The sequence below is a fragment of the Panthera onca genome, chromosome C1, assembly GCF_046562875.1.
Source record: "Panthera onca isolate mPanOnc1 chromosome C1, mPanOnc1 haplotype 2, whole genome shotgun sequence".
NCBI lineage: Eukaryota > Metazoa > Chordata > Mammalia > Carnivora > Felidae > Panthera > Panthera onca.
The window spans coordinates 61,352,891-61,367,078 of record NC_138346.1 but is presented as its reverse complement, the minus strand read 5'-3'; the positions used below and the strand labels follow the sequence as shown (position 1 = coordinate 61,367,078).

Here is a 14,188-nt window from a genome sequence, read left to right as displayed (position 1 = left end):
ACTTTAGTTAACTTAAAATTTTAAAATATTTCAAAAATGGGGGCACCTGGGTGGCTCAATCAGTTAAGCATCCAACTTCATCTAAGGTCATGATCTCACAGTTCATGAGTTTGAGCCTCGCATCGGGCTTGCTGCTGTCAGCGTGGAGCCTGCTTTGTATCCTCTGTCTCCCTCTCTCTGCCGCTTCCCTGCTCTCACTGGCTCTCTCTCAAAAGTAAACATTAAAAAAATATATTTCTAAAAGGTACAAAAACTATCGTGATTCCTAAATCAGAGAATACTGATGACAAAAAACACCTTCTCTAATGACTGAAAGTCATCAGATTCCTAGGTCCATCAATTACTGCATCAAGATCTAATGCACCGGTTGGTGCTATCTTCCCATGTCTCACGGCCATTACTTCTTTCACCAACAGCCCCTGGTAGGATTTGGTTTAGCCGCCTATCGCCTCTCTCTTTTCTTAAGGCTGGAGCAGTCACACAACTAGGATTGTTATGTATATGTAGGTGAAGCAAAGTCAAATGCTTCTCTTTGGGACTAAAGTGAAAAACTTTAATAACTACAGTTTTAAGAGTTCAGAGCCTTGGCCCCCTTACTTCTGGCTTTATAAGCTCACCACTGAGGTTTATCACTAGTTAACCACATATTTCTGAACCATGTTACTGAGCATTTTCTTTCCTAGACCTATGTATTCTCCGGCTATACCTATCCAAAGAAAGACTTTAAAAAATAAGTCTCTGGGGCCTGGAGCTTACTATTTTTTAAAGGCTTTAAATCATTCTGCTATGTAGTTAGGCTGAAAACTATCCTAGCTACCCACATTTATAGTTACAACATAGGATTTATGATGATAACAATGCAAAGGAAAAAACCCTATTGTGACTCAGAATGTTATTTCATAGGTAACCCACAACACAAAGGATCTAAAATAATTTGTCTATACTAGTCTGCCAGTCTTGTTCTTTAATATCTTCTTTATGAAAACAGCAGTTATGCTGCATAAACAGTTTGAAATGAAAGAATAAAATATTTGGTTTATCATAAAGAAAACTTGAAAAATATTAACTTGGAATGAGCTTTTTTTAAAAACCTGCATAATAAAAAGCTTAGATACGCTCATTAGAATAATTTAATGGAGAGGGAATCCATGCCTAAAATCTAAAAGAAAGAAAAAAAGCTAGTCTACTCTGACTTGCTTTCATCTGTACAATCTCTTCAAAGCTCAATTAATCAAGATAAATATGACAAACCTGGATATTTATAAATAATTTGAGAAGCAGCCTATAGAAAGGTTTTATTTGGTTGTTTTGTAAATCTTGAATCACAGTACACATCTTTTCAGTTTTTAACCAAAGCATGTGATACCTAAATATTTAATGTATGATTGTGATCTCTGTAGGCAGAGATCTTTTAAAAGCTCATTATGCTTAAAAAAGAAAAAAAAAAAAAAAAAAGAGCTCATTATGCTTGCCAGTGCTGTGGTTCAACAAATTCTATAGTAAAAAGGAAAATAAGTAATGTATGATGAAAAGTCAAAATGAAACCCAGAGAAAACCCTTGGCAAAAAAAATTGGTAAAACACCATTATTTCAAATATCAGTACATATTTTATAAAGCTCAACTATCACAATATACTAACTTTATTATAATCCATTGCGTGAAAGTATATACCTATTATGTACAAAACTGAATTTAGCATGTGGAAGAAACCATCATGAAAACGGTGGAAAATTACAGAGTAGTACATTATCATGATCTTGTAGGAAATACATTTTTTCCTACCAAGTTAGCCCAGACAACTGCATTGCCATCCATTGTGTTTAATTTATGTACTGTAACAAAAGTGAGCAATAAATAGAAACTGATATTTATATTTGAAATCAAATAAGGGAAAGAGTAGGATATTTTAACAAAACCTTAATATAAGCATAATTTTGATTCATTCATAGAAGAGCAAATAAATGGGCCATCCAAAAAGACAATTACTTTTTATTCTCTTTATCACTACAATAACAACACTAATTTTAGACTGTTTAGAGATTTACTATCTCCCAAAGGGTGAAAGTACTTTACCAAGCAGCACTCAAGACCTGTGCTCTAATGCAGCCATCGGGGGAGCCCAATGTTTTTCAATCTTCTGTAAATAAACTCCCTTTGAGACCATCAGGATGGTCTAACCCACAGTGAGACCACAAAGTACTAATTTCTCAGTCAGTCCACTGTGCATTTAAAGGTAAGATGGCCATACTAAGGACAGGACAAGTGACAATAAAGGTCTCATAGTGAGATGGGGAATAAGCAGACCCGCGGCCCTAGTCACCCCACTGCATTCTCCAACATTAAGTAAATAGTTTCAACAACCGTTTATGACTGAATACTCCTGCCAACCAAAGATTATGATTTCATTTATAAATTATATACGTGATCCATCGTACTAATATCTATATAAATCTAAGTTAATAGGTTTTATTAAATTACACATAATATGCATTGTACACTTGATCTTAGCCAAAAGGGCAAGAAGCGATTGCATTATAAACATCTACAAAAGTAAAAATTATAAAAGAATGAGATCAGAGGTGCCTGGGTAGCTCAGTCAGTTAAGTGTCCAACTCCAGCTCAGGTCATGATCTTGCAGTTTGTGAGTTCAAGCCCCGCGTGGGACTCTGTGCTGACAGCTTGGAGACTGGAACCTACTTCAGGTTTCTGTGTCTCCCTCTCTCTCTGCCCCTCCCCCACTCATGCTCGGTCTCTCTCAAAAATAAATAAACATTAAAAAACGAAAAGAATGAGATGGTATAAAATAATTTTCAAAAAATTTTATTTTCATTTACTAAACCAAAAATCTTTTTGATATCACTTCAATGTATTATATTGACTATGTTCAGTTAGTTTTTTAAACGTTGATTGAACAAAAGCAAGGCTAACCAGTTACTTCTAATACTCTGTTTCAAAGATAGCACAGTGGAAAACACAGTGTGTGTCTTCAAGGTCAAGATAAGAGTCTGTTTCTTGGACAGCAAAAATATTTTTAACTTCTAAAAACATGCACATAAAACTTTATCCCAAAATGGAATTTCTCAATTACAAAACTGGGTGAAAACAGGCCTCGTTCTCATAGATTTATTATTTTCAATCATGTCTCCTTTCAAAAAAATATGTTGAACTAAAACTCAAATAAGGGCTATGATCCCAAAAAAGAATGAAATTACCACTATTTTTTATTAATATAAAAAGCCTCTCCTGTGTTCATCACATATATTTTCTTTACCCTCTCTCTTCCTTTACAAAATGTTTATGGATCAGTCAGTGAAGCAGCCAATTTCAGCTCAGGTCATGATCTCACGGTTTTTGAGTTTGAGTCCCATGTCAGGCTCTGTGCTGACAGCTCAGAGCCTGGAGCCTACTTTGGATTCTGTCTCCCTCTCTCTTTGCCCTTCCCTCGCTTGTGTTCTGTTGCTCTCTCTCTCAAAATTAAATAAGCACTTAAAAACTAATTTTTTAATGTTTATAAGCCCTACAAAATCCTATGAAAACTGAAGGATTACAGTGTGTTTGAATTCTTAGCTAAAAACATCTCTAACTATAAACACCCAAATATGCAAATGCCTTTTGGCCTCTGCCCTTATTCAATAGCATTTATTTATTTTTTTAAATACAATATGGTCAGTAAGTTTTTCTCAAGCTTAGCTATCACTGTAACTTATGGTTCACTTGTATTCAGGTATGTAAATTAATGTAATTAATGCTATGGATTTCACTTCATGAATATTCATAAGTAGAACGCTACTGTAGCTGTCATGCCTGTTAATGACTGTGTACTGAATTTTTAGCATTTAGACTGAAAGAAAATACTCAACACTAGGAAGATCGCCTACCGTGAGCAAATGGGCCAAAGGAAAAGGCACTTTCCCTTAAGTTATGATTATGATCATGAAGGTGATATTTAACAAGATTAATTAAGGGGTTTTCAAAGCAAAATAAGAGTTGAGAATCTTAACTGATTTTTAACCTGTTCCCTAAGCACATGTGTATGATAGGAAATGACTTGAGACCTCATTTGGGTAGCAGAAAGTTCTTCTGCTTTTGTTGTTGAACATACCTCAATCTATAAATGAGAATGACCTAGAGCAAGATCATGCCACAAGTCAAGCTACGTGCCCAAACCACACTACTTCAGGTAGTATGTCAATCCAATGAAGAGAGCTACCTCTTCAAAACAGCATACTATTAATGGAGAGAAGAAAAGGAAAAGCTGAAGATTTTTATACTGACTATACGAGGTGGGGGAGAAAAGAGCTAGATTTTAATACTTACTGAGATGTATGATTGGAAAAATAAGGTTAGGGAAAATAAATTAACAAAATTCTTTTGCCAGTAAATCACACCTGAATTTGAATTCAATATTCTTGGCCTTACAAAACAAGATTTAAGAGTTGGTGGGTTTTGTGTTCGTTTTGTTTTTTTGATACCACATGTAAGTAAAATCAGATGATACTTGTCTTTCTTGGACCTATTTCACTTAGCATTAATACCCTCTAGGTCCATCCAAGGTGTCACAATTGGCAAGATCTCATTCTTTTTTATGGATGAGTAATATTCGTGTGTGTGTGTGTGTGTGTGTGTGTGCCACATCTTTCTCATCCATTCATCTACTGGTGGACACTTGGGTTACTTCCATATCTTGGCTGTTGTAAATAATGGTTGCCAGAGGTTGCCAGAGGGAATGTGTAGGGCGGGGGGGGGGGGAAATGCAAAATAAAGGGGATTAAGAGGTATAAACGTCCAGTTATAAACTAAATCCGTCACAGAGATGAAAAGTACAGCATAGGAAATATAGTAATGTTATAAGCTATTTATAGACACATAATACTGAAAAATATCTTTTGAAATGCAACTTATTCAAATTTCTAGAGCAAATTTTCATAAATGTATACCATAAAATGTAAAATTAAATTCACTAAGCTCTTTAAATATTTCAATATCTCAACCATTTAACAATTTTATTAAATTTATTATAAATCAATGAATTGGAATAAATCCATCTTTTTTTTTTTTTAATTTTTTAACGTTTATTTATTTTTGAGACAGAGAGAGACAGAGCATGAACTGGGGAGGGGCAAAGAGAGAGGGAGACACAGAATCGGAAGCAGGCTCCAGGCTCTGAGGGCCCAACGCGGGGCTCGGACTCACAGACCGCGAGATCGTGACCTGAGTTGAAGTTGGACGTTTAACTGACTGAGCCACCCAGGCGCCCCAAAATCCATCTATTTTTTAAGGACCTGAGAACGTACAGTGGAAGTAAACTTTGATGGTAGCAGGTAAGAATTCTTTGCTACTAAAGAAGCTAAATTGTAAGGAGTTACAGATATATCTTAATCTGCAGAAAGCTTTGTTATACTCCAAACAAAGTATTAACATAAAATGTAGATATAAAAGCAAAATTTTCCATTTTCAATCTACTTACCTGACTACAAACATTCCTATTTATTATGAAAAGTAGAACTAGAAATCCTAATTAGCTTTAGAAGCAGAAACATCATTTCATGGAGCACAAGTAGAAGAAAAATTTCCTACCAAAATTTCCCAAAGTGAACCACACTTAACATGCCTTGATCTTTTACTAGCACATGTGGCTATTCACCTATGTGGCAGCAATGAAGAAAAAACAGACTTGGGCTCTTTCTGTGGCGTGCCCATTTCCTGTTTTCTCTCTCTCCTTTTTTTCCTGTCTTCTTCCCTATCTCCCCACACCCTTTCAATGTCTCATACGGCACAAGTCTCCTCAGGAATCATGTGGGACACAAGCACTGTCTATGACAGCAGGGAAATACCGGGTGACAGGGAGGAGCCCTCCTAAGTCTCACCCCACACACAAAGCCATGTGACCATAACTACAACTGGGGCCTCCTCCAAGTGCCACAGAAGTGAAAGTTTCAATTTAAAACAAGACTTAAAAAGAAAAGAAAAATAACTGTGCCATTGTACCCTTCCATGTAATATCATGGGGTTTATTTTCCCACTGAGGTAGTATTTTTGTAATCAGAAATGGGACTGTATTAACTTTACGGGACTCAGAAGCTATTGTTTAAATCATCCTTTAAGAAAAAATGCTAATATTTTATTTAAAAAATGTAGTAATATTCAAGGTTGTCTTTCTGGCTCATTACTTACATAGTTTTCCTGTGTTATTATTGTAATCTATAAAGCATGATCTCAGTGAAAGATGTACTTCATTAGAAGAATGTTTTGTATTTTTAAAGCCCCATAAATATCAGTCTAATTTTTCAAAGTGAACTTAACACTAATCTTTAAGTGTCACCACACAAGTGAAAGGAAGACTGCTAGTTCTAGGGAGGAGTCAAGCCCGTGTATGTCTGCACTCTTATTTCCCTTATCTTAATAAAGAAAAAACCACAAACATAAATTTAGGTCCCCATAAAAATAGTCCATGAGGGTGGGAATAACAGTTGTAATCTTTGAGCTAAGTAGAGACTTTTTCTGGACAGTTTTTAATTTTCATAGCATTCAGGAACTTTAGGCTGTCATGTACATACTATTTCAGCATTTTTGAAGGTGATTCTATTTATGAGACTCCTCCTACCTGTCTCTGAAGTTCTGCCAGGTTGTAAGGTAAGGCTCCCTCAGCCAACGGAGCTATTCTCTCAATATCTGCCAAAGTCAAGCGCCTTCAGGCAAAAATATGGGAAAGAAAAAACTGTTAGACACCAACAAACTCCTCATACCAAGATCATATTTCTTCAGAAAAAAAGAAGACGGGAAAAGAACTAGGCTTTTTTATTTTTTTAACCTTTTTATTCATTTTTGAGAGACAGAGAGAGAGACAGAGCATGAGCAGGGGAGGGGCAGAGGGAGAGAGGGAGACACAGAATCCAAGGCAGGCTCCAGACTCCCAGCTGACAGCACAGTGCCCAGTGCAGAGCTTGAACCCACGAACCAAAAGATCATGACCTGAGCCAAAATCAGAGGCTTAAATGACTGAGCCACCCAGGTGCCCCAAGAAGCATGCTTTAAAAAAAATTTTTTTTAATGTTTATTCATTTTTTGAGAGAAAGACAGAGTGTGAGTGGGGGGGGTGGGGGGGCAGAAAGAAAGGGAGACACAGAATCCAAAGCAGGCTCCAGGCTCTGAGCTGTCAGCATAGAGCCTGACTCACGGCTCAAACCCATGGACCTCAAGATCATGACCTGAACTTAAGTCGGATGCTTAGCTGACTGAGCCACCAGGCACCCCAAGAACAATGCTTTAAAAGTAATATTTCTTGGGGCGCCTGGGTGGCTCAGTCAGTTGAGCATCTGACTCTTGATTTCAGCTCAGGTCATGATCCCAGGGTTGTGGGATGGAGCCCCTGTGTCGGGCTTGGTGCTGAGCATGGAACCTGCTTAAGATTCTTTCTCTCTCTCTCTCTCTCCCTCTCTCTCTCCCTCCCTCCCTCCCTCTCTCCCTCTCTCTCTCTCTCTCTTCCTCTGCCCCTCTCCCCTGCTCATGCTCTAAAATAAACATAATAGTAAAATAAAGTAGTATTTCTCTATTCACTCAGATCATCTTAGTGAGAAAAAAATCTCCAAACCCAGGATCCCACAACAAAAAGCAAAAGATCTCAGAAAAATAATATGTACTACACAAATTTAATAATACTCCAATGGTAGATACTAAAAGTAAAGAACTAATCCTTGTTAGAAGTAAAGTATAGACATTGACAGTTCATACATACTAAGTGTATTCCTTTAGGGTACATATTTAATGCATAGGTACAAAGTATCTTGAGAAGGACAAATACAAAACTGATGAATACTGGTTGCCTTTAAGGAAAGGCACAAGGATAGAAGAGATACTTTTTTACAGCATGCTCTTTTAAGCTCTGAGTTTTGAACCCTGCACTACTGTTTCCAAAAAATTTACTTAAAAATAAGTACATTCCATGAACCAGGTAGATCACTTCAGATCTAGTTTTGAAAAGCATTTTTTGAAACCATTTATTATCTTATAAAGGTGGCACAGAACCTCTGCTAAAAATGTGAATTCTGGGGCGCCTGGGTGGCTCAGTCGGTTAAGCATCCGACTTCAGCTCAGGTCACGATCTCACGGTCCGTGAGTTCGAGCCCCGCGTCGGGCTCTGGGCTAATGGCTCAGAGCCTGGAGCCTGCTTCCGATTCTGTGTCTCCCTCTCTCTCTGCCCCTCCCCTGTTCATGCTCTGTCTCTCTCTGTCTCAAAAATAAATAAACGTTAAAAAAAAAATTAAAAAATAAATAAAAATAAATAAAAATAAATAAATAAAAATGTGAATTCTAGATGAAGGAGACATGGCCTGATGTTTCATGTCAATCACCAAAGACTGGATGGCATTTTTAGTATCATCTCCAGACCAATAATTCATTATGTAGCATAAAGGCAATAAATCACCCATATATACCCAGATTCTAATAGTCCTCAGCTCTAGGGTTAAAACCCATTTTTTTGTTTATATACACAATGGAATATTACGTGGCAATGAGAAAGAATAAATATGGCCTTTTGTAGCAACGTGGATGGAACTGGAGAGTGTTATGCTAAGTGAAATTAAGTCATACAGAGAAAGACAGATACCATATGTTTTCACTCTTATATGGATCCTGAGAAACTTAACAGAAGACCATGGGGGAGGGGAAGGAGGAAAAAAAAAAGAGGTTAGAGAGGGAGGGAGCCAAAACATAAGAGACTCTTAAAAACTGAGAATAAACTGAGGGTTGATGGGGGGTGGGAGGGAGGGCAGGGTGGGTGATGGGTATTGAGGAGGGCACCTTTTGGGATAAGCACTGGGTGTTGTATGGAAACCAATTTGACAATAAATTTCATATTAAAAACAAAAACAAAAACCATTTTTCAGATATTCCTACACTTAAAAAAATCTTGCAACCTAATATAAGAGCGTAAGTCCCGCATCCCACAAATCCTGCCCAGAGATGAAGGTTTTTCTTTCGGATTTACAAAAGAACTTCACAAATCAAAAACTCTCAATGTGCTTTGGTTATTTTAGTCTATAGAGTGGAGGCATTAGGGGTCCCTGGGTGGCTCAGTCACATAAGCATCTGACTACTGATTTCATCTCAGGTTATGATCTCACGGTTCATGAGATGGGAGTCCTGAGTTGGGCTCTGCACTCATAGTGCACTACCAGTGCAGAGCTTGCTTAGGATTCTCTCTCTCTCCTTCTCTGCCCTTCCCCCACTCACATGCACGTGCTCTCTCTCTCTCAAAATAAACATTAAAAAATTTTTAAAAAATAGAATGGAGGCATAAAATATCTGAGCTTGACTATGATGATAACCATAATGACAACGTCACGAACGTATTTCAAGAAATGATACCTTCCAACACAAAATGATACATACTGTTCTGTAAAAATGACCATTTGTGAATGAACCAAAAAGATTATAAGACACCTGGACATGTACTGCAGTTTACTTTATAAATGTAGGCAAATTTTCACAAATCTCTTACATTTAATTGAGTCCAGATGAAATCAACTTTTCCCCATTTCTCTCTTCTCACTCCCCCTCACTCTCGTGTGTCTTCTGTCCCCTATCTCCCTCTCACAAGTCCCATGAGCTCTTACTCTCTTCTTTTACCTCCCTCTCTCCCTCTCTTCCCTCCTTTTCTCTTCTCCTCCTTGCTCTTTTCCCCTCTGCTCTCTCTCCCTTTCCCTTCATTCATCCCCCCAACCTAAACGTCTGTCTTCGTCTGTCTCTCCCTCCTCCCGTTTTTCATTTGGCCTCTCTCTCTTTCTTGGAATTTGTAGACTGAATTAACTACCGTAAAATGAACTGAAAGCATACCCCTGCTTCACATGTTACAGAAACTGTCCTATAATAAATATCATGAAGAATTATTGGAATAGTTACCCTGTAGCATTATATAAGTCTGCAAGTTGGTAGAGGATATCAATTTCTAGTGGAGTGACTTGTCCATAGCGTATGGCACTCTGGGCAAACTCCTCTAGAAGAAAAAGAAAGAATTGAAAATCTTAAAACATTCTTAACATGCTTCTAGTTTAACCAACTATCCTCTGAAAGCTAAAGGCATTTTAGAATTATTTTAAAAATCTAAAACTGAATTTAAATACCTAAGTTCCACTATGGAAGTTTGAAAGCCGGCAAAAGATAAAATGTTAACACAAGGAATCAGCAAAAACAAATTTATTTCAAAGATAAAACAATCTCTTTAGAATCCTCTCTCTTATTTGCTTTCGTCTCCAGAGTCACAAGATAAAAGACGTGCTATTCTCCAATCAACGAAAACACCCTACTACAACACAGCAAAAAGAGGAGGCTTGCCCATCTTTCTGCCACAACTCCCTCCTAGCACAAACAAGTTTCGGCCACACTGCCACTAGCCGGTTTGACAGACTGGACCAAGGTTCTTTTCAAAACTGTCAGAGCTGCTTTTTTATTCCTGACCCCAGCACCCCATTAAATGCACCTGGATTTTTGAAGACCACTACCGCCCAAGTGAAGCATACGCACACCGTAACACACTCTCTAGATCTGGCTTCAGAGTGGTAAACTTAGGTCAGCTTCATGCCCTAGATAAAGAAAAGTGAAAATGCACATTCCAATCAACACACAGTTTTGAAATCTTACCCTTTGTGACTTCGACATCTTTCCTTGTGCCAGCTAAAGTGCTATATATCTTACGAACAAGCTCCATGTTATTCAGTAAGGAGTTAAATGCATTGAAGTAGGAGAAGCTAACCTGGTGTGAGATGCTGCCTCCAGCTGCCTAGGAAACGACAACAGGAAAAGTTTAAACAGTAAGCAAAAACAAATAAAACACGTTTAAGGACACTACACTTTTCTCAAAGAAGATCCCAAGTAGTCTTCATTATTAAAGTGATTAACAACCAGTCCATAAATACAAAGAAAGTATCCTACTGAAACACTCAGTGCATTTCACGCCCTCAGGGAGGTCTATGTAATTTAGGTTTTAAGGAAGAAAGCAACATCTGGAAGTTGGACTTCACGGTTCATCTACCTATAAGGTCAGAAACAACAAATACAATTATCACAGATCAAAAATAATGGTTATTTAAACAGGATTTTCAAGATCCTCAACTATGAACTCTTGCTAGTCTAGGATAATTCAAACATCAATGTACAATACAGAGTATTTTTTAAACTTGCTTTTTTTTCATACACAAAAACCAGTGGTAACTTTCTATTTTAAAACTATTTCACTATATCAGTTTTCCTAATTGTTTTCTTTTTTTTAAGACCACTACTATAATTAAGATATTTAACAGTCTGAATCTGCATCACGAAAGGTACAACTACCAAAAACTCCAAAAAATGTAGAGAAAATCTAGGGAGGATTTATTCACTATAAATTACATCTTTAGTGGAACAGTGCAAAAGAGGCTCTCTTGTGCCTGGGGAGTGATGGGGGTGGGGGGCAATCTGGCCTTCATTACCTCTGCAGGGTGAAGAGGTAAGTTCTCCCTCTGCCCACCCCTTGGATATAAACTCAAAAGAGAACATTTTTCATAGTTTGCAAAAGCCTAATTTCTAAGCCAGGAGTCAGAGGAACCCATATGATTAAAAACATTCTCTAATAAAAACTCAAAGAAATACTTATGGAAATACCAGTGTGACCTTAATCACAAAGGTCTACTAAGAATAGTGTAGGTAATGATGGGCAAATGTACCCATCCCTCACATACATGCCTTAACCCAAATATAGATGATATTTGTATTAGCTTGAATTTGGATGCCAGTGACCCAAAAGGAGAACTCAAATTATTTAATACATTCCTTCAGGGACTGAAATGGCATTTGGTAAGTTGAAGCTATAATAGGTCTATGTAACCCAATTGGAAAAGATTAAATGGGTCCCCTCATTCCAAGGCAATGAGAGTCCCCCTCTGTAGGATTTTCTTTCCTTTCTCCCCTCCCCCCCCCCCCCACCCTTTCCTCCTTCTCTCCCTTTCTTTCTGTCCTTCTCTCATTTTTTGGCTAGGGTATGAGGTAAGGGTTCAGGGAGTGGGAGATGGGTGTCAAGGAGGTGAAATGTGTAGGACAAAGTGACATGCTCCATGTTCAAATTCACTGAAGAAAAAGAACAGAAGTTGATCTTTCTACCCCGGTCTAAATCAGGGATAATGATCTTCAGCTGAAACAACAAAAGCACTCACTGGCTTCCCTCCATATAAAACAAGCAGCAATCAAAAACTTATACATAAGTACAATGCACGAACAAGAGAACTGGTAAGTGAGGAAAGTTTCAGCACTCTTTGTGAGGAAGTGAATGACATCAGTTTGCTATTGGTCCAGATGATTACTTTATAGAGATTAGCAGTTTGACAGAACAAAAAAACCGTCTGGTCCATGCAGACTGAATGCACAGGTGAAGGGGCAGAGAGAGGAGGGAGCCACATTGGCTGATGCCCACATATTTCCTCCATACCTTCTGCCACGGCCATGGTTATTAAAACAGTGTAGAGGCCAGTGATGATTCCTCTAGCAAACAGCACCCTGCAGGCAACAAAGGAAGGAGCCATCTTTATAGCAAGGCTTTGGGAGCCTGGTGGGATGGAAAAAGGCCAAGGTGAAGGCAGCAGTGTCTGGGCGAAGTACTGCCCTGCCCACTGGGAAAAGTAATTGCACACCCCTGTCTACAAACTCCCTTGTTTTCTTTCACTGGACTCTGTAAATGGAAATAAACAATTTAGAAATATAGGAGAGCACGATGGTGGCTCTGAAAAAAACTTGATCCGGGAAAGACTATTCACCATCACAGCACTCCCACCTCCCTTACACATACCTGTTTACCTTCTACCAACCAAACATTAAGTTAGAATAGTTGACAGTCGGGTGTGTCCAAGGAGGCGAGCCAGGACCCAATGGTTCAAAAATGTTAAGGAAAGAGAAAATTGAAGTACTTGCTTTCTACTTACTGAAACTAAATTCTCCTCCACAAAGGGAGTGAGCATGTGGGACCGAATGGTAACCATGATGTCACTGAAATCCAGACCAGAAATCATGCCACTTTTGCTTTTGTCTTTCAGTGCAAAGGCTTGTCTTGCATGTTCCAGCTGCAGCTCCTAGAGGGAAGTTAGAAATAGAACAGTAGATTGGTTAAAGCACATCCCAACTGCATGTTTTGAAAAAGGAGGACATTCTTCCCTTGCATGCACTTACTACAGAAATGAACACTGCACAGCTCTGAATTTACAACAAAACTTTTAATTTCTTTTAAAAAGCACGTTTTCCTGAAAATGTACTACACAGTACTCCTCGGGAAGAATGAATCATAGCATGACAATAAAGAGGAGGAGGAAAAAAACCTTAATGCACTTGAAAAGTTTTCAACACTGAACCGTTCTTAGTGTTTTAATTCAGCTTTTAAAATGTATTCTTTCTTGTTTGAAGGCATTCTTATCCAAGGGTACCTTTTTTTTTTTAAGTTTATTTGGGGGGGGGCGGGGGGATGGCAAGCAGGAGGCACAGAGAGAGAGAAAGGAAGAGAGAGAATCTCAGGCAGGCTCTGTGCTGCCAGTGTCTCCCAAGGGTACGTTTTGAAATAAAAGTTTAGATTTGGGGTACCTGGGCGGTTCAGTCAGTTAAACGTCAGACTCTTGCTTTCGGCTCAGGTCATGATCTCACGGTTTGTGGGACTGAGCCGTGTGTCAGTCTCTGCACTAACAGCGCAGAGCCTGCTTGGGATTCTCTCTCTCTCTCTGCCCCTTGCCCACTTGCACTCTCTCTCTCTCAAATGAGCAAACTTAAAAAAGTTTAGATTCATTTCCAGTATTTCAATGTAATACTGTAATTAAAGGGTCTCTTTTTCTCTCTCAATGAATTAAGACACCATTTTTCAAACAATTTTTAAAACATGAACTTAGTGAGAAAGTCTACTGACTGGTAAGAGCAATAATTAGTAATTCTAACATGAAAGTTATAAATAACAAACTGATAACTAGTGTTCAGCTATCACTGTCTGGCTTGGGCAGCAGTTACTCATCAACTGTAAAATAATCCAGAAGATCGCTGAACTTTTGAATTATTCAGCAGTCACATTTTGTCATAAATGATATCAATAAAAACAATAAAACGTGCCAGTAACATGCTGAATACTATACAAAAGTGCAAAGTGGAGCATTTCTGCACTGAGGACCTATGACATAATCCAAA

General features: G+C 38.1%; 1 protein-coding gene across 4 annotated transcripts in view; it reads right to left on the bottom strand.

Moving 5' to 3' along the window:
• The window catches only part of SLC25A12 (solute carrier family 25 member 12), a 206,049-nt gene that overhangs the window by 35,909 nt on the left and 155,952 nt on the right, over positions 1-14,188 (bottom strand). For all 4 annotated transcript variants that reach the window (XM_060621646.2, XM_060621648.3, XM_060621647.2 and 1 more), the window contains 4 exons: positions 12,952-13,098; positions 10,643-10,781; positions 9,905-9,998; positions 6,606-6,690 (listed from right to left, as the gene is read on the bottom strand). In XM_060621646.2, coding sequence (XP_060477629.1) covers positions 6,606-6,690; positions 9,905-9,998; positions 10,643-10,781; positions 12,952-13,098 — 465 coding nt within the window. The remainder of the gene's footprint in view (positions 1-6,605; positions 6,691-9,904; positions 9,999-10,642; positions 10,782-12,951; positions 13,099-14,188) is intronic.